The sequence below is a fragment of the Gorilla gorilla genome, chromosome 20 (genome assembly GCF_029281585.2).
Source record: "Gorilla gorilla gorilla isolate KB3781 chromosome 20, NHGRI_mGorGor1-v2.1_pri, whole genome shotgun sequence".
Taxonomy (NCBI): domain Eukaryota; kingdom Metazoa; phylum Chordata; class Mammalia; order Primates; family Hominidae; genus Gorilla; species Gorilla gorilla.
Window position 1 is genome coordinate 8,061,632 of NC_073244.2, and position 21,808 is coordinate 8,083,439.

A 21,808-nucleotide genomic window follows, 5' to 3' on the forward strand; every position below is an offset into this window, starting at 1 on the left:
GTAAAATGGGTTCGTTAGCAGGACCCACCCAGCTCACAGGGCTGGCCTCAGCGTGAAAGGAGGGAACACACACAGCGCCTGGAACAGCGCCGGGAACAGCATGGGCGCTGCAGAAGTGTGGCCTATCACATGTCACTAGTGGCGTGGAATTCCCTCAGGGTTGGCTTCCCCTGGGGACCCCAGCAGCCCCTCATCCCTCAGCCCTGCCCCCTGTTGCTCCCATGGGAGTAAGAACAAAATCTGAAGTTTGTTATTAAATCGGTTCCATTTTTATTGGATTTGAACCAAATACAGCAGGATGAGGGGTGGGGGGGCTGAGGGGTCTTAGTTCATGTTGGGATGGGATGGGATGGGGTGGGGGGCTCAGGGCGCTGGGAAATCCTAATATACGGATGCTCTGTGAACCCTAACCTGGCCGAGAATGCACCCCCTCCTGTCTTTGATAGGCTAAAGGCACTTGGATATCAATTTTGGGGGGCCCTTGGGGTTGTCATGGTAACCAGAGTCAGGCAGGTGCTAAGAAAAAAATTGGTTCTGCCCAATTCAGGGGTGGCGGTTGGGGTTGCACGAACTTCAGCCCTCACTCATGTCGAGCCCCCTGGGCCATCTGTACATCGTGGTGCAGGCCTGGGCCCTCCCAGCCACAGCTCAGGGAGAATGGGCCGTTGTCTCCTTCCAGCTCCTTCTGAAACTTTTGCTCAAAGCCTTCAGGGCTGAGCTGGCTTTCTCTCTGTTTCTCTCTGGCTGATCGATCTCAGAGCAGTCTTGAGGGATCCAGGATCCAAGTCAAGCCATCAAGCTCATCTGCAGGCCTGGCCTCTGAATACAGGGTAATAGGTTGGACCCTCAGACCCATTTTACAGATGAGGACACTGATGGTCTAGGTGGTGTTCAGTCACCAGCTGAGATCACATAGCCGGGCAGGAGCAGAGCTGCTTTTGAGCCCTTCCCGCAAAGTCCTGGAGGGTCTGTCCTAACCTCTTGGTTGGCAGCCAAGCCCCTTTCTGGCTGAGGTTTTGGCCCAACAATGGTTCCTGTCCCTGCCCCCAGCAATGTCCTAACTGTCCTCCGGAGGATGTGGAGGGGAGGGGCAAGAACTGGCTGTGAGGAGGCCAGGTCACAGATGGTCCCTGTGGTCCCAGTCTGGTGACTGAATCCTTCTGCAAAACCTCAGCTCCTGCTTGTTTACCCCCCGTGACGGGGTGCCCACCATCTGCAGAGCAACCGGGCGGTGACCTCAGGGAAGCTCTTCCTTGACCTGAGCCGCAGTCGGCCTGTGACCCCAGCTTTGGTCCTGGATCTGCCCCACCTCTGCAGGTGCAGAGACCGAGCTTCCTCCATCACCTTCTCCCAAGGACCCGGGTCCAGGCCTCCCTGCAGGGTGAAGCCCTTGTTCCAGCCTTGTTCTTGTCACTACACTGCACCGCACGTAGCCGGGACCCCCGGGAACCCCCTGTGCTCTTTGGTCTCGTTCCCCACCTGAGCCACGGGTCAGCAGGGCTGGGCATGATGGGGCCACGCTCAGGGCTTGTCTGAGGCTGGCTCAGAGGTCAGTGTATACCTAGGGGCAAAAGTCCCTCCAGTAGACCCATTTAGAAGGACACTCAGCACCCCAGAAGCCATAGTTCTGGGCCGGGGCAGGGTGGCCACCTCTCCCTTGTGGGGTGGCCCTCTCTTGCCTGCTGTTCTGGGAAGCATGTGGCAGCGGAGGGAGGCGGAGGCCTGGGGTGACGGCTCCTTCTTGTGGACAGCCCTGCTGGGCTGTAGGGAGGACGGAGGACAGGGCGTGTGGACCCCTGACTGTGACCACCGTGTGTGCTGGGTCATCAGCAAGACCTGAGCCCAGGCCCTGAGGTCGGCTGGGAGATGCTCAGCTGAGCAGGCGCTGGGGTGGGCTGTGTGTCCCAGGTGTGAGCTGTGTCTCAGTTATGCGTTGTGCCTGTCCCAGGTGTGAACTGAGCATGTCCCTGGTGTGAGCTGTGCTCTCACGAGAGCCCTGCCTGCCTCTGTGGTCCGCTCTGGTGCCCAGGGCTTGGTTTTAGTGTCAGCTGGGTGTGAGGTGTGTGTCTCGGGTGTCAGCTGTGTGTGTCCCAGATGTGAGTTCTGTGTTCTGGGTGTGAGCTGAGTGTGTCCTGGGTGTGAGCTGTGTGTTCCAGTGTGAGCTGAGTGTGTCCTGGGTGTGAGCTGTATCCCAGGTGTGAGCTGTGTGTTCCACTGTGAGCTGTGCTTGTATCAGGTGTGAGCTGAGTGTGTCCTGGGTATGAGCTGTGTGTCCCAGGTGTGAGCTCTGTGTTCCGGGTGTGAGCTGTGTGTCCTGGGTGTGAGCTGTGTGTTCCGGGTGTGAGCTGAGTGTGTCCTGGGTATCAGCTGTGTGTCCCGGGTGTGAGCTCTGTGTTCCGGGTGTGAGCTGTGTGTTCTGGGTGTGAGCTGTGCCTGTCCCGGGTGTGAGCTGTGTGTGTCCTAGGTGTGAGCTGTGTGTCCCGGGTGTAAGCTGTGTGCGTCCTGGGTGTGAGCTGTGTGTCCCGGGTGTGAGTTGCGCCTGTCCCGGGTGTGAGCTTTGCTCTCACGAGAGCCCTGCCTGCCCCTGTGGTCAGCTCTGGTGCCTCGGGTCTGGTTTTAGTGTCGGCTGGGTGTGAGGTGTGTTTCACCTGTGTGACTGGGTTCCAGGTGTGAGTGTGTCTCTGGGTGTGAGGTGTAGGATGGCCAGGTGTGAACAATGCAGACTTTCTGCGCACCCTCCCCTTGGGGCTGTGGGGCCCTTTGTGGGACCCGGGTGTCCACCGTCTCCCCGATGCGATCTGTGTACAAAGGGCTGGGGAAGCGGAAGCCCAGGGCTTGGGGGCAGCAGTCTGGTGCCTCCTGGGTGTGAATTGCGGGCCCTGAGGATCCTGGGGTCTCTGAGCGCCCCCAGCCATCCCGGGTTGGTAGACGGGAGCCCATCCCCCCATCCTTGCAGCCCGCACCCCCACCCCCCAGCTCAGCCACCATAGCAGGGACAGGAAGACGGGTTGAAATCTTTAGAAAACGCTTGAGAAACTGCAAAAAGACGCATGCTGATGAAAAACAGTCCTGCGGTTGGGCGTCTACAAAAAAAGGGGAAGTTCTGCCTGGGGAGCGCCGTGCAGCCGTCCCCTTCCCCTCCGGAAAATGCATAGGTGGACACGCGAGCGGCCGGCCCGCGGGGGAGGGGAGGGGAGGGTCCGCCCTGGGGACCCCTCAGATCATCTTCATGTTGAACTTGCGCGCGCCTCCCTGGCCCGCCGCGGCGGCCGGCCCATCCACCTTGCGGAAGGAGTACTCCACCGAGAAGTTGTTTTTGTGCTGCCCGCGGCCGCGGCTCCACACGAACAGCAGCACGAAGCAGAAGAGGACCACGCCCAGGAAGGTGATGCAGCCCATGGCGGTGGACACCAGGATGGTGGTGAGGTCGAGTGGCGCGCGCAGGGCCGCCAGCGTCTCGTTGTGGGCCTCGCCCGGGGTCCGGTTGGCGGCCGGCTCGGGGCGCACGGTCAGCGTGGCGAAGTAGGTGTCGTTGCCGCCCGCGTTGCTGGCCACGCACGTGTAGGTGCCGCTGTCCTGCGGCCGCGCGTCCTGGATCTCCAGCGTCCCCCCGGGGAGCACGCGCGCCCGGCCCGCGCTGGTGGCCGTCACCGGCCGGTGCTGGGGGGTCACCCAGGCCACGGTGGGCGCCGGCTCGCCCTCGGCGCGGCAGAGGAAGCGGATGTCTTCGCCCGCGGTGGCCGTGACGCGCTGCAGCCGCCGCTCCCGGATCTTGGGTTTGCGGCACACGAAGTACTCGAACAGCACGGAGTCCGGCAGGTTTCGCAGCGCGTCGCCGCGCACCTCGGCCGGGGTGGCGCAGGCCGGCAGCCGCCCGTCGAAGTTGAGGGTCTTGCGACGCTGCACGATCCACAGCAGGCGACAGTCGCAGGCCAGCGGGTTCCCGTCCACGCGCAGCGTCTCTAGCGTGTTCACCGAGTGGAAGGTGCTCTCCTCCAACGTGGAGAGCAGGTTGTTGGAGAGGTTGAGCAGGCGGATCTGGCGCAGGCCCAGGAAGGCCTGCGGCTCCACCACAGCCAGCAGGGCCCCGGCCAGGTGCAGCTCGCGCAGGCGGACCAGGTCCCGGAACGACCCCCGCGGCACCGTGCTGATGGGGTTGTGCGACAGATTGAGGCAGGTGAGGTGCGCCTGCTGCCGCAGCGCGGCGGCCGGCACGGCGGTGATGTTGGTGTGGGTGACCGACAGCGAGGTCAGGTTCAGGCCCCGCAGGCTGCCCGCCGCCACCTCCTCCAGCAGCGGCCAGTTGTCAATCTCCAGGTGCAGCAGCCCGGGCAGCCTGCGGAAGTTCTGGTCCTCCAGGGAGGCGATGGCCAGGTGGCGCAGCCGCAGGGCGCCCAGGCCGCGCAGATGGCCCAGCGACTCCCCGGACAGAGCCGTGAGGTTGCAGCGCTCCAGGGTCAGCTCCTCCAGGGCCAGCAGCCCCGCGAAGGCGCGGCGCGAGATGAACACCAGGTCGTTGTCGCCCACTTCCAGCCGGCGCAGGCTGTGCAGGTCCTGGAAAGTGTAGTCCAGCAGGATTACCAGCTTGTTCTCGCTCAGGTCCAGCAGCGTGAGGTTGTCCAGGCGCGTGAAGACCCCGGGCGGGATGAGCTTCAGCTGGTTGCCACGGAGACGCAGGACGCGCAGGCGCGGCAGGTTGGCGAAGGCGCCGGGCTCCACGTGCGCGATGGCGTTCTCGCTCAGGTCCAGCTCCTCCAGCGCGGGCAGCGCGGCCAGGTCGCCCGGGTTCAGGCAGCGGATGCGGTTGCGGCTGAGCTCCAGCAGGCGCGTCTCGGCCGGGATGCCGTCGGGCACGGCGGTCAGGCGGCGGCGCGTGCAGGCCACGGCGCGGGTCTGCGCGGTGCACTCGCAGCGGGCCGGGCAGCCTCCAGCCGGGGGCGGCGCCGCGGGCAGCAGGAGCAGGGGCAGGCTCAGGACGCACAGCCAGCAGGTCATGGTGCGGAGCGTGGGCCTAGGGCCGCGCCACCATCCTCCTGCGCACCTGCGGGCGGGCGGGGAGCGGGCAGCGTTAGCACCGTTAGCACCGAGCCCCCCTCCGCGGCGCCTCTGCCCCCAGCCCGCCCCTAACCCGTCCCAGCACGGCGGCTCGCTCCTGTAAGCCCAGCATTTTGGGAGGCTGAGATGGGAGAATTGCTTGAGTTCAAAAGTTCGAGACCAGCCTGCACAACATAGCAAGACTCCCATCTCTACAAAAAAATAAAAGATGAGCCGCATGTGGTGGTGTAGGCCTGTGGTCCCAGCTACTCAGGAGGCTGAGGCAGGAGGATTGCTTGGGCCCAGGAGGTGGAGGCTGCAGTGAGCTATGCTTGTGCCACTGCACTCCAGCCTGGGCAACACGGTGAGACCCCTGTCTCTACAAAAAAAAAAAAAAAAAAAATTAAAAATTAGCTGGCTTTCAAGTAATTGTGAAATATTGAAAAGTTTACCCAGGCATGGTGGCCTGCACCTGTGGTCCCAGCTACTCAGGAGGCTGAGCCAGGAGGATTGCTTGAGCCCAGGGGGTTGAGGCCACAGTGAGCTGTGATCATGCCACTGCACTCCAGCCTGGGAGATAGAGCAAAACCCTGTCTCAAAAAAAAAAAAAAAAAAAAAAAAAGCAGCATTGATCCACCGTGTGGCTGCAATTCCAATCTCCTGGGTTTTTTTTATTTTTTGTTTGTGTTTGTTTGTTTGTTTGTTTGAGATGGAGTCTCACTCTGTCGTCCAGGCTGGAGTGCAGTGGCTTGATCTCGGCTCACTGAAACCTCCGCCTCCCGGGTTCAAGCAATTCTCCTGCCTCAGCCTCCTGAGTAGCTGGGATTGCAGGTGCCCGCCACCACGTCCGGCTAATTTTTGTATTTTTAGTAGAGACGGGGTTTTACCATATTGGCCAGGTTGGTCTCAAACTCCTGACCTCAGGTGATCCACCTGCCTCGGCCTCCCAAAGTGCTGGGATTACAGGTGTGAGCCACCGCACCCACCCGCTCCTGGGTGTCTTTGCATAAGAGAATGGAACACACAGTGCACGGAAAACCTGGGAACATTCACAGCCGCATCTGTAACAGCCAAACAGTGGAAAAGGCTGGAATGTGCCCCAAGGAATGGATGGGTCAGCACCGTGCAGCCACCCACACACGAACACGACTCAGCCATGAAAAGGAGTGAGGCTCTGACCCAGGCCACAGTGGGGATGCACCTTGAGGACGCCATGCTCAGTGAGAGACGCGACACAAAAGGCCACACTGTATGACCCCATTTCTTTCTTTCTTTCTTTTTGAGACGGAGTCTCGCTCTGTCACCCAGGCTGGAGTGCGGTGGCACAATCTCACCTCACTGCAAGCTCTGCCTCCCAGGTTCACGCCATTCTCCTGCCTCACCCTCCCGAGTAGCTGGGGCTACAGGTGCCCGCCACCACACCCGGCTAATTTTTTGTGTTTTTAGTAGAGACGGGGTTTCACCGTGTTAGCCAGGATGGTCTCAATCTCCTGACCTCGTGATCCGCCCTCCTTGGCCTCCCAAAGTGCTGGGATTACAGGAGTGAGCCACCGCGCCTGGCCTTTTTTTTTTTGGAGACAGAGTCTCACTCTGGCCCAGGCTGGAATGCAGTGGTGCCATCTCAGCTCACTGCAAGCTCCCCCTCCCCAGGGTTTAAGTGATTCTCCTGCCTCAGCCTCCTGAGTAGCTGGGATTACAGGCACCCGCCACCATGCCCAGCTAATTTTTGTAGTGTTAGTAGAGATGGGGTTTTGCCATGTTGGCCAGGCTGGTCTTGAACTCCTGACCTTAGGTAATCCGCCGGCCTTGGCCTCCCAAAGTGCTGGGATTACAGGTGTGAGCCACCGCGCCCGTCTGTGTGATCTCATTTCTATGAAATGTCCAGGACAGGCCCATCCACAGACAGGGAGATGACGTTTGATCTCAGACCCTGTTGTAGGTGGAACTGTGTTCCCGCAAATGTTCAAGGCCGGGTGCGGTGGCTCACGCCTGTAAATCCAGCATTTTGGGAGGCTGAGGTGAGTGGATCACCTGAGGTCAGGAGTTCGAGACCAGCCTGGGCAACATGGGGAAACCCCGTCTCAACCAAAAATACAAAAATTAGCCTGGCGTGGTGGTGTGCGTCTATAGTCCTAACTAGGGGAATCTGGGGTGGGAGGATCGCTTGATCCCAGGAGTTGAGGCTTCAGTGAGCTGTGATTGTGCCACTGCACTCTAGCCACTGGGCAACAGAGTGAGACTGTCTCAAGGGGAAAAAAAGGTATGTTCACGTCCTGCCCTCCGTGCCTGCTGTGCATGGGACCTCATTTGGAATCAGGGTCTTTACAGATGTGCGCAGGGCTAGATGAGACTGCGGTGGATTACAGTGAGCCTTTTCCAACGACTCCTGTCCCTACAACAAGAGGGAGACTTGGACACACATCTAGCCCCATACAGGGGAAATAGAGCCGTGTGAAGACGGAGGCAGAGGCTAGGGTGACACAGCCACAAGCCAGGGATTGCTGAGAGCCCCAGGAAGCTGGGAGAGGCAGGAAGGACGCGCCCCAGGAGCTTCCAGAGGGCCCCCGGCCCTGCGGACACCTTGATTTTGGACATCCGCCTCCGGAGCTGGGAAGGCATATATTTCGGTTGTTTTAAACCCCCCGGGGTTTGTGGCGCCGTGTTCTGGCAGGAAACAGGCCGACCCAAAAGTTGAACAGAGCCCATGGTTTTCTGGAGGAAGGGTGTGTGGGCTGGGGGAACAGCCACTGCAAAGGCCCCGAGGTGTGGCGGGAGTCTAGTGAAGCTAAAGGAGAGAGTGGAGGGGGGCGGGGAGCTGGGTTAGGAGGGGACTCTGGGTGGGGGGCAGATGACATGGAGCCGTGGTGGCCCAGAGGAACAGGCGCCAATGCTCCGTGGGTCCTGGTAGCTGTGCCTCCTGGGCTGTTTCCGTCTCTCCTGGGAGCCTGCTGCACCCCTACCAGCTCTTCTTGGCTGCAGCCAAGATTCCGGGGGCTGGGGTGGCGGGTGGAGGTGGGGTTGGAGGGAGCGGGAGGAAGGAGACAGAACTACCAGGCGGCATTGCCCAGCTTCTTCTGCTTGGCCGCCTCCCCCGCCAGCCGGCCGGCTATTTTTGGCATCTTGGCAGCTAAGCCCCCCTCGGCATTCCCCCAGGCCCCTTGGCCCAAACCAGGCTGTGCGTCTCCTCACGGTTCCCACTGGCCTTCGATCCTCATTTGCTAAATATCTGCGAAGGCAGCTCCCGCCTCCCCAGTGCCTACGCGAATTTAATCCCAGAGCGAACAGACGCAGAGCCCCGGGAGACTGCTTCATGTCAGAGATGAATCGTACGTAAGTGAGGACAGGGTTTGTATCTTGCAGCTGTAATTCATTAAGATGAGGTCACGCAGGAGTAGGGAGAGCCCTAATTCAATGACTGGCATCCTTATAAGAGGGAAATTTGGACACAGAGACACAGGCAAAGGCCAAGTCACAACACAGGCAGAGACTGGAGTGATTCATCCACAAGTCAAGTGACACCAGGGATGGCCAGCTGCCACCGGAAGCTGGAAGAGTCAGGAAGGGTCTCCCTGAAAGCCCCCAAAGGAAGCTGGACCTGCTTGAGCTTCGACTTCCAGGCTCCAGAACTGTGAGAGCAGCAGCTCCTCTTGCCGGGCGCGGTGGCTCACGCCTGTCATCCCAGCACTTCGGGAGGCTGAGGCGGGTAGACCACTTGAGGTCAGGAGTTCGAGAGCAGCCTAAGCAACATGGAGAAACCCTGTCTCTACTAAAAGATACAAAAACTAGCCAGGCGTGGTGATGGGCGCCTGTAATCCCAGCTCCTTGGGAGTCTGAGGGAGGAGAATGGCTTGAACCCGGCAGGCGGAGGTGGCAGTGAGCCGAGATCGTGCCACTGCACTCCAGCCTGGGCGACAAGAGGGGAAACTCCGTCTCAATAAATACATAAATAAATAAGGTGAAACGCCAAACTGAATTCTGGATTTAGGTGGACAGGACACATATGTACAGATGCCAAAACTGGGCATTCACATGCCACGTGGAACAGCACGGAGTGTGGTGGAAAGGAAGGTGTCGCAGGCGAGAATGTGGTCCCACCGAGAGAAAATCGAGGGGCCCCTGGTTCCCAGGAGGCCTTGGTCCTCCTGCCCCCAGCTTGGGAACATAGGAAACTCGAGGGAGGGAGGAAGGGAGGGAGCGAGAGAGGGGGCATGCCTCCCCCCACCCCGGAATCATCCTTAATCCCAACCTAGGCATGTTACAGGGGAAGGCAATCCTTCCTTCCCAGCAAGCTCCCTCCCAGCACTGTTTTTCTGGGTCATTCTCTCCTGAGCTGCTGCCCTGCCGACAGCACACTCAGGGGCTGTGTCACGGGAGGGGACAAGAGTGCTAGGGCGGTGATGGCACTTTTATCTGCCCCCCTACCCTGCACCTCCCTCCTTACTGTCCGCTCCACAGTGTTTACAAAACCACTGGTGAAAACCTGCCCACAGCCCAGGTGTGGCGGCTCACACCTGTAATCCCAGCCCACAGACTGGGCGCGGTGGTTCACGCCTGTCATCCCAGAACTTTGGGAGGCCAAGGCGGGGGGATCACTGGACCCCAGGAGGTCCAGGATGCAGTGAGCTGAGATCGCGCCGCTGGACTCTAGCTTGGGCAACAGAGCGAGACTCTGTCTTTTGGTTCTTTTTTTTTGAGGCAGGGTCTCACTCTGTCGCCTGGGCTGGAATGCAATGGCATGATCTCAGCTCACTGCAACCTCCACCTCCTGGATTCAGGTGATTATCCTGCCTCAGCCTCCCGAGTACCTGGGGTTACAGGTGCCCACTACCGCACCCGGCTAATTTTTGTATTTTTAGTAGAGACGGGGTTTCACCATGTGGGCCAGGTTAGTTTCGAACTCCTGACTTCAAATGATCCACCCACCTCGGCCTCTCAAAGTGCTGGGATTACAGGTGTGAGCCACTGTGCCCGGCTGCAAGACCCTGTTTTTAAAAAAGAAGAAAAGGCCGGGCACGATGGCTCACACCTGTCATCCCAGCACTTTGGGAGGCCGAGATGGGTGGATCACGAGGTCAGGAGATTGAGACCATCCTGGCTAACACGGTGAAACCTCGTCTCTACTAAAAAAAAATACAAAAAAATTAGCCGGGCATGGTGGCGGGCGCCTGTAGTCCCAGCTACTCGGGAGGCTGAGGCAGGAGAATGGTGTGAACCCGGGAGGCGGAGCTTGCAGCGAGCCGAGATCGCACCACTGCACTCCAGCCTGGGCGACAGAGCGAGACTCCGTCTCAAAAAAAAAAAAAAAAAGAAGAAGAAGAAGAAAGCAAACCTACCCACAGCTCTCAGGCGAGAAACATCCATCTGTTGGCCTGCAAGACCCTGCAGCAAGCAGCCCTCGCCCCCACCCTGGCCTCATCCAGATACTGCAAAGCTCTTTCCTCTCAGTGCAGACCCCTCACCCTGCTCTGCTCCCCCAGGACCCGGGCATGCACCCTCCCTCCCCTCTCTTTTTTTTTTTTTTTTTTTGTCTGAGACAGAGTCTCACTCTGTCGCCCAGGCTGGAGTGCAGTGGCATGATCTCTGCTCACTGCAACCTCTGCCTCCCGGGTTCAAACCATTCTCCTGCTTCAGCCTCCCGAGTGGCTGGGACTACAGGCGCCCGCCACCACGCCCGTCTAATTTTTGTATTTTTAGTAGAGACGGGATTTCACCACATTGGCCAGGATGGTCTTGATCTCCTGACCTCGTGATCCACCTGCCTCAGCTCCCCAAAGTGCTGGGATTATAGGCATAAGCCACCGCACCTGGCCTTTTTTTTTTTTTGAGATGGAGCTTCATTCTTGTTGTCCAGGCTGGAGTGCAATGGCACGATCTCAACTTACTGCAACCTCTGCCTCCCGAGTTTAAGTGATTCTCCTGTCTCAGCCTACCAAGTAGCTGGGATTACAGGCACCCGCCACCACGCCCAGCTAATTTTTGTATTTTTAGTAGCGATGGGGTTTCACCATGTTAGTCAGGCTGGTCTCAAACTCCTAACCTCAGGTGATCCACCCGCCTCGGCCTCCCAAAGTGCTGAATTACAGTGTGAGCCACCGCGCCTGGCCTGTTTGTTTTTTGAGACAAGGTCTTGCTCTGTCACCCAGTCTGGAATGGCAGGATCTCCTGGGAGGCCTTTGCCTTCCAGCTTCGAGCGATTCTCCTGCCTCAGCCTCCTGAGTAGCTGGGACTACAGGCGCCCGCCACCACATCCAGCTTATTTTTGTACTTTTAGTAGAGATGGGGTTTCACCATGTTAGCCAGGCTGGTCTCAAACTCCTGGGCTCAAGTGATCTGCCTGCCTCAGCCTCCTAAAGTGCTGAGATTATAGGTGTGAGCCACTGAGCCTGGTCCATTTTCTAAATTAGAGGTTTCTTTTTAAGTTGAAATTTATGTATGTATGTATGTGTGTATTTATTTATTTAGAGACAGATTCTTGCTCTGTTGCCCAGGTTGGAGTGCAGTGGTGTGATCTCGGCTCACTGCAGCCTCCACCTCCCCAGCTCAAGCGATCCTCCCACCTCAGCCTCTCAAGTAGCTGGGATTATAGGCAAGTGCCAGCACACCTGGTTAATTTTTTCATTTTTTTTGTAGAGATAGGGTCTCACTCTATTGCCCAGGCTGGTCTCGAACTCCTGGGCTGAAGTGATCCACCTACCTTGGTCTCCGAAGGTGCTGGGAATACAGGCATGAGCCACCGTGCTGGGCCAATAATTTTTTTTTTTTTTTGACATAGAGTCTTGCTCTGTCATCCAGGCTGGAGTGCAGTGGTGTGATCTCAGCTCACTGCAACCTCTGCCTCCTGGGTTCAAGAGATTCTGCTGTCTCAGCCTCCCGAGTAGCTGGGATTACAAGCACGCACCACCAGGTCGGGCTAATTTTTGTATTTTTAGTAGAGATGGGATTTCACCATGTTGGTCAGGCTGGTCTCGAACTCCTGACCTCATGATCCGCCCACCTCGGCCTCCCAAAGTGCTGGAATTACAGGCATGAGCCACCGCACCCAGCCCAATAATTTTTTTTTAAAGCAGTTCCCACAGAGCACAGATAAGGGCAAAATCAGGAAGTTTCCTGGAGAGATGACAGGTCTGGAATCGCTAGGTCACAGTCACACTGATCCAGTGGCAGAAGTACCGGCGGGCGGCCTCAATTCGGATGCGCTGTGTGACCTCTGTTGAGAAACCTACCCTCTCTGGACCTCGCCTGTCACGGTACAGGCACAAGAGCCCTCCGGGGCACCCTCCAAGCTCTGGCTCTATAATTACTCCTGGGATGAGAGGACAGCTGATCCCTCGTGCCCAGCAGGGGCCACTCAAGCTGTGACCTAGTTTTACAACCCTGACTCCCCCACTCAACGGCCTGGCCCTGTCATTTCCTCTGCAGAGTGCTGCGGGGGAGGCAGGAGGGGAGATCTGGCAGCTGGACTCAGGCTTCTGACATGTCCCCTAAGGGTCTGGTGTTCCCCAACTTGGGAGGAAGAACTGGTTCCTGGAGAGGGGACGTGGGAGACTCGATTCTGTGTACACGGCCTGCATCTGCTCACCATGTGCCCTGAATGCATCCGGTTGTCCTCCCTGGTCTCTTATTTTTTATTTTATTTTATTTTATTTTTGAGATGGAGTCTTGCTCTGTCGCCCAGGCTGGAGTGCAGTGGCGCGATCTCGGCTCACTGCAAGCCCCTCCTCCCATGTTCAAGCAATTCTCCTGCCTCAGCCTGCCGAGTAGCTGGGACTGCAGGCGCCCACCACTATGCCCGGCTAATTTTTTTGTATTTTTAGTAGAGACGGGGTTTCACCATGTTAGCCAGGATGGTCTCGATCTCCTGACCTGGTGATCCGCCTGCCTCGGCCTCCCAAAGTGCTGGGATTACAGGTGTGAGCCACTGCGCCCAGCATTTTTTTTCTTTTTTTTTTTTTGAGACGGAGTCTTGCTGTGACGCCCAGGCTGGAGTGCAGTGGTGTGATCTCGGCTCACTGCAAGCTTTGCCCCCTGGGTTCATGCCATTCTCCTGCCTCAGCCTCCCAAGTAGCTGGGACTATAGGTGCCTGCCACCACGCCCGGCTAATTTTTTGTATTTTTAGTAGAGATGGGGTTTCACCGTGTTAGCCAGGATGGTCTCAATCTCCTGACCTCGTGATCCACCTGCCTCAGCCTCCCAAGGTGCTGGGATTACAGGCGTGAGCCACCATGCCTGGCCTCTTTTTTTTTTTTTTTTTTAATTGAGTCGGAGTCTCACTCTGTCACCCAGGCTGAGAGTGCAATGGCGCGATCTCAGCTCACTGCAGCCTTCGCCTCCCGGGTTCAAGCGAGTCTCCTGCCTCAGCCTCCTGAGTAGCTGGGATTAAAGGTGCATGCCACCACACCTGGCTCATTTTTGTATTTTTAGTAGAGACGGGGTTTCACCCTGTTGGCCAGGCTGGTCTCGAACTCCTGACCTCAGGTGATCCACCTGCCTCAGCCTCCCAAGGTGCTAGGATGACAGGTGTGAGCCACTGCGCCCGGCCCCAGGCTGATTCTTTAGGGGCCTCTGTCCCCTCCCTTGTCCTCATGCTGTGGTCCTGGGGGAAGGTGACACTTTCAGGGCTCTCTATCTCCATCCTCATCGGTCCCTCGGACCACCCCCCTCCCAGGAAGCTGCCACCCACCTGGGGCATTACCTCCCGTCCTCCCAGGATGGAAACACCATCTGCTCACAGATACCTCCTGATGGTGTGTCCTGGCCACCTGAACTGCAGCCCAGGGACCCAGCCCCATCCCTGACCTCTCCCAGGGCGACCCACAGAACCCCAGCGTAACCCCGGCCACGCGGAGCCAACCCCAGCTCCACCCTTCCTCTCCCACAGGCCAGAGTCCTCCCTCGCTCTGGGCCTCCCGCCACTGCCGGGCCTCCGTCCCCCACCCCGAACTCCCCTCCTTCCAGCCGGGCTCCAGTTCGCCCCCAACATTCAACGCGCTCCTCCCGTTCTGGCCTTGGTGTCCCCAGCTGCCGAATAGAACTGGAGTAGGGGGAGGATCAGGCCAGCCCCTGCAAACCGGGGTCTCCCTGGGCTCTGTGAACGTTGGGCCCTGGTCGTTCTCTGGGGTGGGGCCGTCCTGGGCACTGCAGGGTGCTGAGAAGCGTCCCTGGCCTCCACCCACTCCATGCCAGGGACACCCCGTCGAGACAACCACAGATGTCTCCAGACATTACCAAATGTCCCCTGGGAGCAGAATCACCCTGGTTCAGACCCTCTGGGTTAGGGGATTCCACAGACCCCCAAGAGACTCTGCATCCCACGATCCTCAGCCCTGCTGAGGTCCCAGGAGGCTGCGCATGTTGAAATCCACGCCCTGAGTGAGAGGGAGAGAGGAGGTGAATCCCAGGAGCTGGGGACCCCTGGTTTACACCGTCTGCCGGGTCAGGAGTTGATCCTGGTGTCTGGTGTGAGCAGGGGACAGATTTAGTGTTTTTGAATTTTAATTTAAATAATTAATGCAGGTCTCTCTTTCTTGGCCCCATGGATATCTTATGTGGATGGTTCTCTGTCTTGGGCACTGCAGGGTGCTGAGCAGCATCCCTGGCCTCTACCCACTCCAAGCCAGGAGCACCCCCTTCCCAGTCGTGACAGGCACAAATGTCCCTGGACACGGCCCAGAGTCCCTTGCGGGGCAGAACCTCCCTGAGTGGGTCCTTGCTGTAGAGGACACTGGTACACAGTGTGCCTCCAGTTCATGCCCCAGGAGGAGCCAGGGTGATTCAGCCTGTTTTACACGGGGAGGCGGAGACCCAGAGACGGACGGCGACGTGCTCAGGGCCACACAGCAGAGAGGAAGCAGGTACAAGACGCGACCCCGGGGCTGGGTGCGGTTGCTCACGCGTCATCCCAGCACTTTGGGAGGCCGAGGAGGGTGGATCACAAGTTCAAGAGATGGAGACCATCCTGGTTAACATGGTGAAACCCCATGTCTACTAAAAAATACAAAAAATTAGCCGGGTGTGGTGGCGGGCACCTGTAGTCCCAGCTACTTGGGAGGCTGAGGCAGGAGAATGGCGTGAACCCGGGAGGTGGAGCTTGCAGTGAGCTGAGATCGCGCCACTGCACTCCAGCCTGGGTGACAGAGCAAGACTCCATCTCAAAAAAAAAAAAAAAAAAAAAAGAAAGAAAAGGAAAAGAAAAGAAAATGTACCAGTTGCCCTTCGATGAACTGGAAACACAACAGAGAACAGAGGCCAGAAAGTCCCTGTTCTTTTATTTTTATTTATTTATTTGTGGGTGGTTTTTTGTTTGTTTTTTTTTTGAGACAGTCTCACTCTGTCATCCAGGCTGGAGTGCAATGGTTCAGTCTAGGCTCACTGCAACCTCTGCCTCCCAGGTTAAAGCGATTCTCCTGCCTCCGTCTCCTGAGTAGCTGGGATTACAGACATGCGCCACCACGCCCGGCTAATTTTTGGATTTTTAGTAGAGACAGGGTTTTGCCATGTTGCCCAGGATGGTCTCGAACTCCTGACCTCAGGTGATCAGCCCGCCCCAGCCTCCCAAAGTGCTGGGATGACAGGCCCTGAGCCACCGGGCCCGACCCCCTGTCCTTAAGGAGCTTACATTCTGGTGCGGGTGACACCGTGAAATCAGTGTACGGGACATCAGCTGGTAATAAACGTCACGGAGGTGAGAACAGCTGTGTCCTCGGGTGACGTCACCTCCTCGGCTCTGCGCCCCGCCGTCCACAGGCGCGAAGCCGGAGCTGGGGCTGGCGACCGAGAACCTTCCTGCCTCCCCTCCCCAGCAAGGGGCACGTCTCACCAGGCCCGGACTGCCCGTCTGCCCCTGCAGGGCCCCCCGCTCTGGTGGTGGGCTCGGTGAGCTCTGCTGCCCGGCCTCGGGAGTCTGGGGGAGCGCGGCGTCGACCCCTGCGGAGGGAGGACTCGTGTTTCAAGGACAGAGCCTCATTACCATGCACGACCAGCCGCAGCTGGGGCCGCAGAGGCCTTTGGCAGAGGGGGCCGGGCCGGCGGCAGGGACGGCGTTGCCGGTGGTGGACGGGAGTGGGGGTCTGTCCTGAACAGGTGGGGGTGGTCCGTGTGCTGGCCCCCGCCATGCGATCGCACCCCAGGACTCTCCTCTTTCTAAGCCCCAGCATGTGCCTGGTGCTGCGCGGGTGCTGGAGGCACAGCGGCTTCCACGCAGACGCCCGCAGCACCACAGCCTGTGCGCGGCGCATCCACGCCCTGTTACAAATGTTCCATTCAACGCCTTCTAGCACATTCACAGATCGTCCGCCCGCACCTCTAGTTCCAGAACATTCCATCACCCCCAAAAGGAAGCCCCGTGCCCTTCAGCAGTCACTCCCAGCCCCTCCCCAGCCTGGACCCCCACGCATCTGCTTCCTGTCTCTGCGAATTGGCCCGTCTGGACATCTCGCATCAATGCAATCGGACCGGCTGTGGCCCCCAGGGACTGGCGTCTTTCCCCCAGCGTCAAGGTGGGGGCACAAACAGGTGAGAATCGTGCAGCCCAGCTAATGAGCAGATTGTCTGAAAAAAGCGCTGAGGAGCGGAGCTAGCAGAGAGCTGTGGGGTGGTCTGTTCCGGGCTGTGGCTGTGTTCGACGGGCCCAGGGAAGACCCTGTCTAAAGCTGAGACCTGGATGGGGAGCCGGGGTCAGCAGGGTACAGCTAGGCGAGGGGCGATGCTGGCCGGGGGTGTGTCTGCGCTTGGGGGGGTGGGAGCCCTAGCTGGCAACGGCAAAACCACACGGGGCACTGAACCCCCAGGGAGGTGTCCGGACTTGCGTCCACAGGCAATGGGGAGCCATGGGAGGATATGGAGCAAGAGCATGGCGAGATCTGGGTTGCAGTTGGAAGGCGCGTCCAGCTCTGCGTGGTCCGACCCCAGGTCGCCCTGCCTCACCCAAACCTGGAAAGTCTTGACTCTCGGCTGCACCTCCATCTCCAGAGAGCAGGGCACTATTATCTCCCCGTCCACCCCGTTACGCACACGCAGAGCTGTGGCCAATGATGGAGCATGGGGAGGCTGAACTGGACACCAGGTGCTGAATCAATGGCCCCTTGTCCACTCCAGAGCCAGGACAAGAACTCACAGGTCCTCACCTGAATCGGCCACTGACTGCCTTTGGCAGAGACATCGAAGTCTCTGAGCCTCAGTTTCCTCTTCTGCAAAAGGGAACTGCAGGGTTCCCAGTCACTTCCCTGGGCTGAGCGAGTGAGAAGTCAGGCAAGGAGGTTCCTTCCGGGGAAGTCTCCACTGGGTGCCGGCTGGGGTCAGGAGCCCAGAGTCCTAGGTCCTGGTCTGCTCCTGGCCATGTGTTCACCTCATTCATTCATTCAACAAACATTCATTCAACAAGCATTCATTCATTCATTCATTCATTCATTCATTCATTCATTCAACAAGCACTTAAAAACAATGACTGTGTGCCAGGCACTGGTTTTAAGAGAAACAGCAGTGAACAAAACAGACAAATCCCTGCTTTCTGTCTATGGGCAAGAAACAGAAGAAACAAGTAAAGCCGACTGTCACACGGCAGGCCATGGTATGGGAAAAAATAAACAGGGAAGGGGGGCCTGCGGTTGGCAGAATGGGGTTGGCAGAATGAAGGCCTCCCCACAGCCAGCCGGTTCTAATCCCCGGAACTGCAGATAAGGCCACCCTTACATGGAAAAAGGGCCTCTGCAGATGGGATTAAGTAAGAATTGTGAGATCAGGAGATCATCCCGGATCATCCAGAGGCCCAACATCCTCACAGGGTCCTCACGAGAGGAGGTGGGAGGGTGAAAGTCAGAGACTGGAAGAGGCTGCGCTGAGGCTATGAAGGGATAGGATGGGGCCCTGAGCCAAGGGATGTGGGTGCCTCTGGGCAATGGGAAAGATGGGAACTGGATTTTCGCCTGGAATGCGCAGGAGGGCCCAGCCTTGGCCATGTACTGTTTTTTTTTTTTTTTTGAGACAGAGTCTCGCTCTGTCACCCAGGCTGGTGCGATCTTGGCTCACTGCAACCTCTGCCTCCCAGGTTCAAGTGATTCTCCTGTCTCGGCCTCCCGAGAAGCTGGAACTACAGGCACGAGCCACCACATCCGGCTAATTTTTTGTATTTTTAGTAGAGATGGGGTTTCACCATGTTGGCCAGGCTGGTCTCGAACTCCTGACCTCCAGTGATCTGCCTGCCTCGGCCTTCCAAAATGCTGGGACTACAAGCGTGAGCCACCACACCCAGCCTCATGCCCTGGTTTTACGCCAGTGAGGCCCATTTTGGACTCTGGCCTCCAGAACGGTGCAATAATAAATGTGTGTGGTTCCAGCCACTGCTGTCACAGCAGCCAGAACTCATCAGGGTCATTGCAGTCTTGAAGAGGGAGATCGCTCGAGGCCTCCCGGATCTGTGCACCTGCCTTCTGGGGCGTGGAAGGCAGGGGACATTGACCTCTCCTTGGGGTCTGAGATCTGCACCAACCACGGTGCAGGCACCGGCCTTGAGGACCCCCTCCCCAAAACTGTCCCCCACGGCAGGACCTGGGCAAGGGAGGCCTCTCTTCCCTGTACCCCCAGCTGTCCTTAGATATGGATCCTGGACTAATGGTCCTGGAAGGTCTTAGCTCAAGGAGAAGGCAGAGTGTGGCTGTGAGTGGCCGGGGTCCCTCCCTAGAACAGAGGTGGCCCTACCCTCTTGGTGCCTGGTGGTGCGGGCAGCTCCCTCCCTCAGCTCCTGGCTAAGCCCCCGGCCCTTCCAATCCGCCTCCTCTAATCTGAGCAGGGCTCTTCCCCTCGGCCCTCTTGCAAGGTTATCTCAAACACATCCTCCCTCCAGTCCCCGCCCAGGGCAAGGGATGCTGACATCTCCCTTGGGAAAGGCCCTCCTAGAGGCCGGCCAAACCCAGAGGGGCCAGGGGTGAGAAGTGTGGTAGCGGCCCCCTCTGTCCCCAGGCCCACAGTGACCTCCATCTCCCTCCCTCTGCCCCCCACCACAACCAGGGCAGTGGGAGTAAGGGGAGTGTGCTCTGGATGCCCCATTTGAGCTTCTAAGACGGATATGGGAGGAGAGGGCCCAGCCCCTCACAGCACATGGCCCTCCAAGGTCTGCTTTTGGGGACACGCTGCCAGTCCCCCAGGACCCCTGCATCCTCTGTCCTAGATCCAGGCCCTCCCGGGGCTTCATCCATGACAATTCATTAAGCCCTAATTAGCTTCCATCTGCTGTTAGTCCCCGTCAACCCCTCGAGGGGCTGGGGGCCTCCCGACCCACTTTCCTTCCCAGCCTGTACACGGGGAGCCGTGGACCGCCCTCTGCAGGCAGGGCCTCTGGATCTGGAACCAGTTTTGGAGCACCCACTGTCTACACCGGCCACTTCACCCACTAGCCCAGCCCTGACTAGGGGGAATAATAAAGTTCGTTTTGGAGAGAAGGAGACTGAGGGTCAGAGTGGGCCCCAGCTCACCGCACAACTTAGCTGCAGACAGTCAGCATTTGAACCTGGATCTGACGCCAGCTCCTACCCACAAAATCCCAGCTCCCCACTAGAGGGTGAAGGGCGGTCTTTGGAGGCCCGAGATTGACATGTGGTGGTGGGCGGCTTGATGGGGCCCACCCGGGGCCAACTTTGCTCGCAGAGTTCTTCAAGAGGCTCTACCTGGTGACGAGGTAGTGACTCAGGGGGCGCCGGGGAATGACAGTGCTGTGGGAAGAGACATCAAACTACCTTCTATTCCCACTCAGCAAGGCACCTTCAGGTCCCGGCTTACCCTGGGGGTGGACGGCTGAGGCTGAGGGAGGCCAGGCAGGGCTGCTGCCGTAACCATCGTGACCTGAGCATCTGTTTTATGGCGGCACCACGCTGCAGCCGAGGTGGGCAGCATCTCATTTAATCCCGTGTGGGGTGGATCTGAGAGAGGGGACGTCATTTGCCGGAAGTCACTGGTGGAGACCAGACAGGCAGGGCAGGGAAGGCTGAGTTGAACCCTCCTAAGCCCCCATCCCACCGCCCGGCTGCCCCCTTCCTGCCACCCCACATCATCGAGATGGGGACAGGAGCTGGGTCTACAGGGGAAGCCCGTGGGTTCTTCCCACTCAGATCCTGTCTCCGACGATGGCTGCTGCTTCTGCTCAGAGAACAGCCAGGGTAAGGCCATGCCGCGGCAGCCCACCCCGCACCAGCCTCCTGATAAAGCCAGCACCACCCTCCCTGAACCTGTTTCCAGCCTGCGTCCTCCACCTGGCCACTCACACCTCACACCTTCTGCATCCTCTCCACGCCACTTCCAGGGAGCCCTCCTGGGTTGCTCTGGTTCTCACAGCTCTGTTGTCCCTGAAGGTTCCCCCCAGCCAAGCCCCAGATCGTCCCTCTGCGAATACCACTGCACAGCAGACGCCTGCTCCCCACCCCCGCCAGAGCAAGGGTGTCTGCAGCCTCGCTGCGTCCATGGTTTAGCCAGGGACCGCTTGCTAAAATGCAGCTTCTGGGGCCGATCGCCTCAGAAGTTCTGACTCCTCAGAACTGGGGGGGCCGGGACACCGGCACCGTTACCGCCCCAAGCACACGTTGAGAAACCCAGTTACATGGTGGTCTCCAGCGTAAGGACCCGGGGCTTTTCTTGTGCCCGGACCAAGGCACGAGGTGCTGCTCCCCCAAACTTGTTGAATGGGACTCAGGGCCTCCCCTGGCCAGGCCCCAGAGGCCCGGGAGGTGGGGGCACCCACTCAGGGTGCCCAGGCCCACCATTTCTGGTGCTATTCAGACGCCCCCAGAGCAGGGGGACTCAGCCCTATGCCCCCAGGTCCCTCCCCGCCAGGCCGGGCCGTCAGCTCCAGCGATGGAGCAGGCTCCGGTGTGGATCCCAGATACCCTTTGCGTCTTCCAGCTCCGCACCCCCAGGCTGGACCAGACCCGGCTCGGGGGAGACAGGGCAGGAAGGCGCCGGCTGCAGGCTCTATTCGGACGTTCCCCACACCCCAGACCCAACCAGTCCCCCCTTCATCTCCTCCTGGAGAGGAGCGCATCCTCCCAGCGTCCCCAGTGCCCCGGGGAGATGCCCGCCCGGTTCCCCGCTCCTTGGCGCCCCAGGGGAGGGGCGGGGGGACCCCAGGGTGGGGAGTTCGCCCCCAAAGTTTCCAGGGGGAGCGTCGGGGGCCTGGCAAGGAGCGATGAGCCCGGGAGGGGTGCGCGGGGCAATTTCCCCCGGCTGAGGATGGGGTCGCGGGTTGGGGGCTTTGGGCGGCAGGGGCGCAGGGTGCAGGTGAGGGGTCCCCAGGCCTGCGGGCGCGCCCCACGCCGGGCCCCGGCGCGGCCACTCACCTGGGCGGCTCCGCCGCGGACACGGCGCGGGCTGCGGCGCGGGGGCCGCCCGGAGCCGACACGAGCAGCCGCCGCCGCCGCCGCCTCCCGGGCTCCGCCGTGCGCGCCGCCGCCGCGCGCAACCGCCCGCCGGTCTCCTCGGCGCGCCTGGCGGGGGCGCGCCGGGGCTGTGCTGGGCCGCGTGCGCGGCGGCTGGGGCCGCAGGTGTGAGAGGCCACGTGGGCGCAGGTGCGGGGACACTGGGAGGGCGGGTGCAGAACCCCTCCGTGCGCATCCCGGGCGCTTCGTGTCCGAGGACCTCCTGTCCCCACGGCCTGGGTGAACCTGCGGAGACGGCCGTGCAATAAACTCAGGGGCACCCCAAGTGCAGCAGGTTGTTTCGTGTGGAACCTTCTGGAAGCTACCATCGCCTCCTCTGCCCCCCGTCCCCCACCCCTAGTCCAGGCCGCCACCA

At 59.4% G+C, this 21,808-nt stretch overlaps 1 protein-coding gene across 1 annotated transcript; it reads right to left on the bottom strand.

The window, feature by feature from the left end:
* Positions 1-254: 254 nt before the first annotated feature.
* LINGO3 (leucine rich repeat and Ig domain containing 3) lies at positions 255-21,442 on the bottom strand. Its single transcript, XM_031007825.3, has 2 exons — positions 21,355-21,442; positions 255-5,041 (listed from the first exon to the last, which is right to left on the bottom strand). The coding sequence occupies exon 2, from the start codon at positions 4,993-4,995 to the stop codon at positions 3,217-3,219; it is 1,779 nt and encodes a 592-aa protein (XP_030863685.1). The 5' UTR covers positions 4,996-5,041; positions 21,355-21,442; the 3' UTR covers positions 255-3,216.
* Positions 21,443-21,808: the final 366 nt, after the last annotated feature.

What these genes read in the sequence shown, in the direction of transcription:
- LINGO3 (XM_031007825.3), bottom strand. Translation starts at nt 4,995, where the DNA reads ATGACCTGCTGGCTGTGCGTCCTGAGCCTGCCCCTGCTCCTGCTGCCC.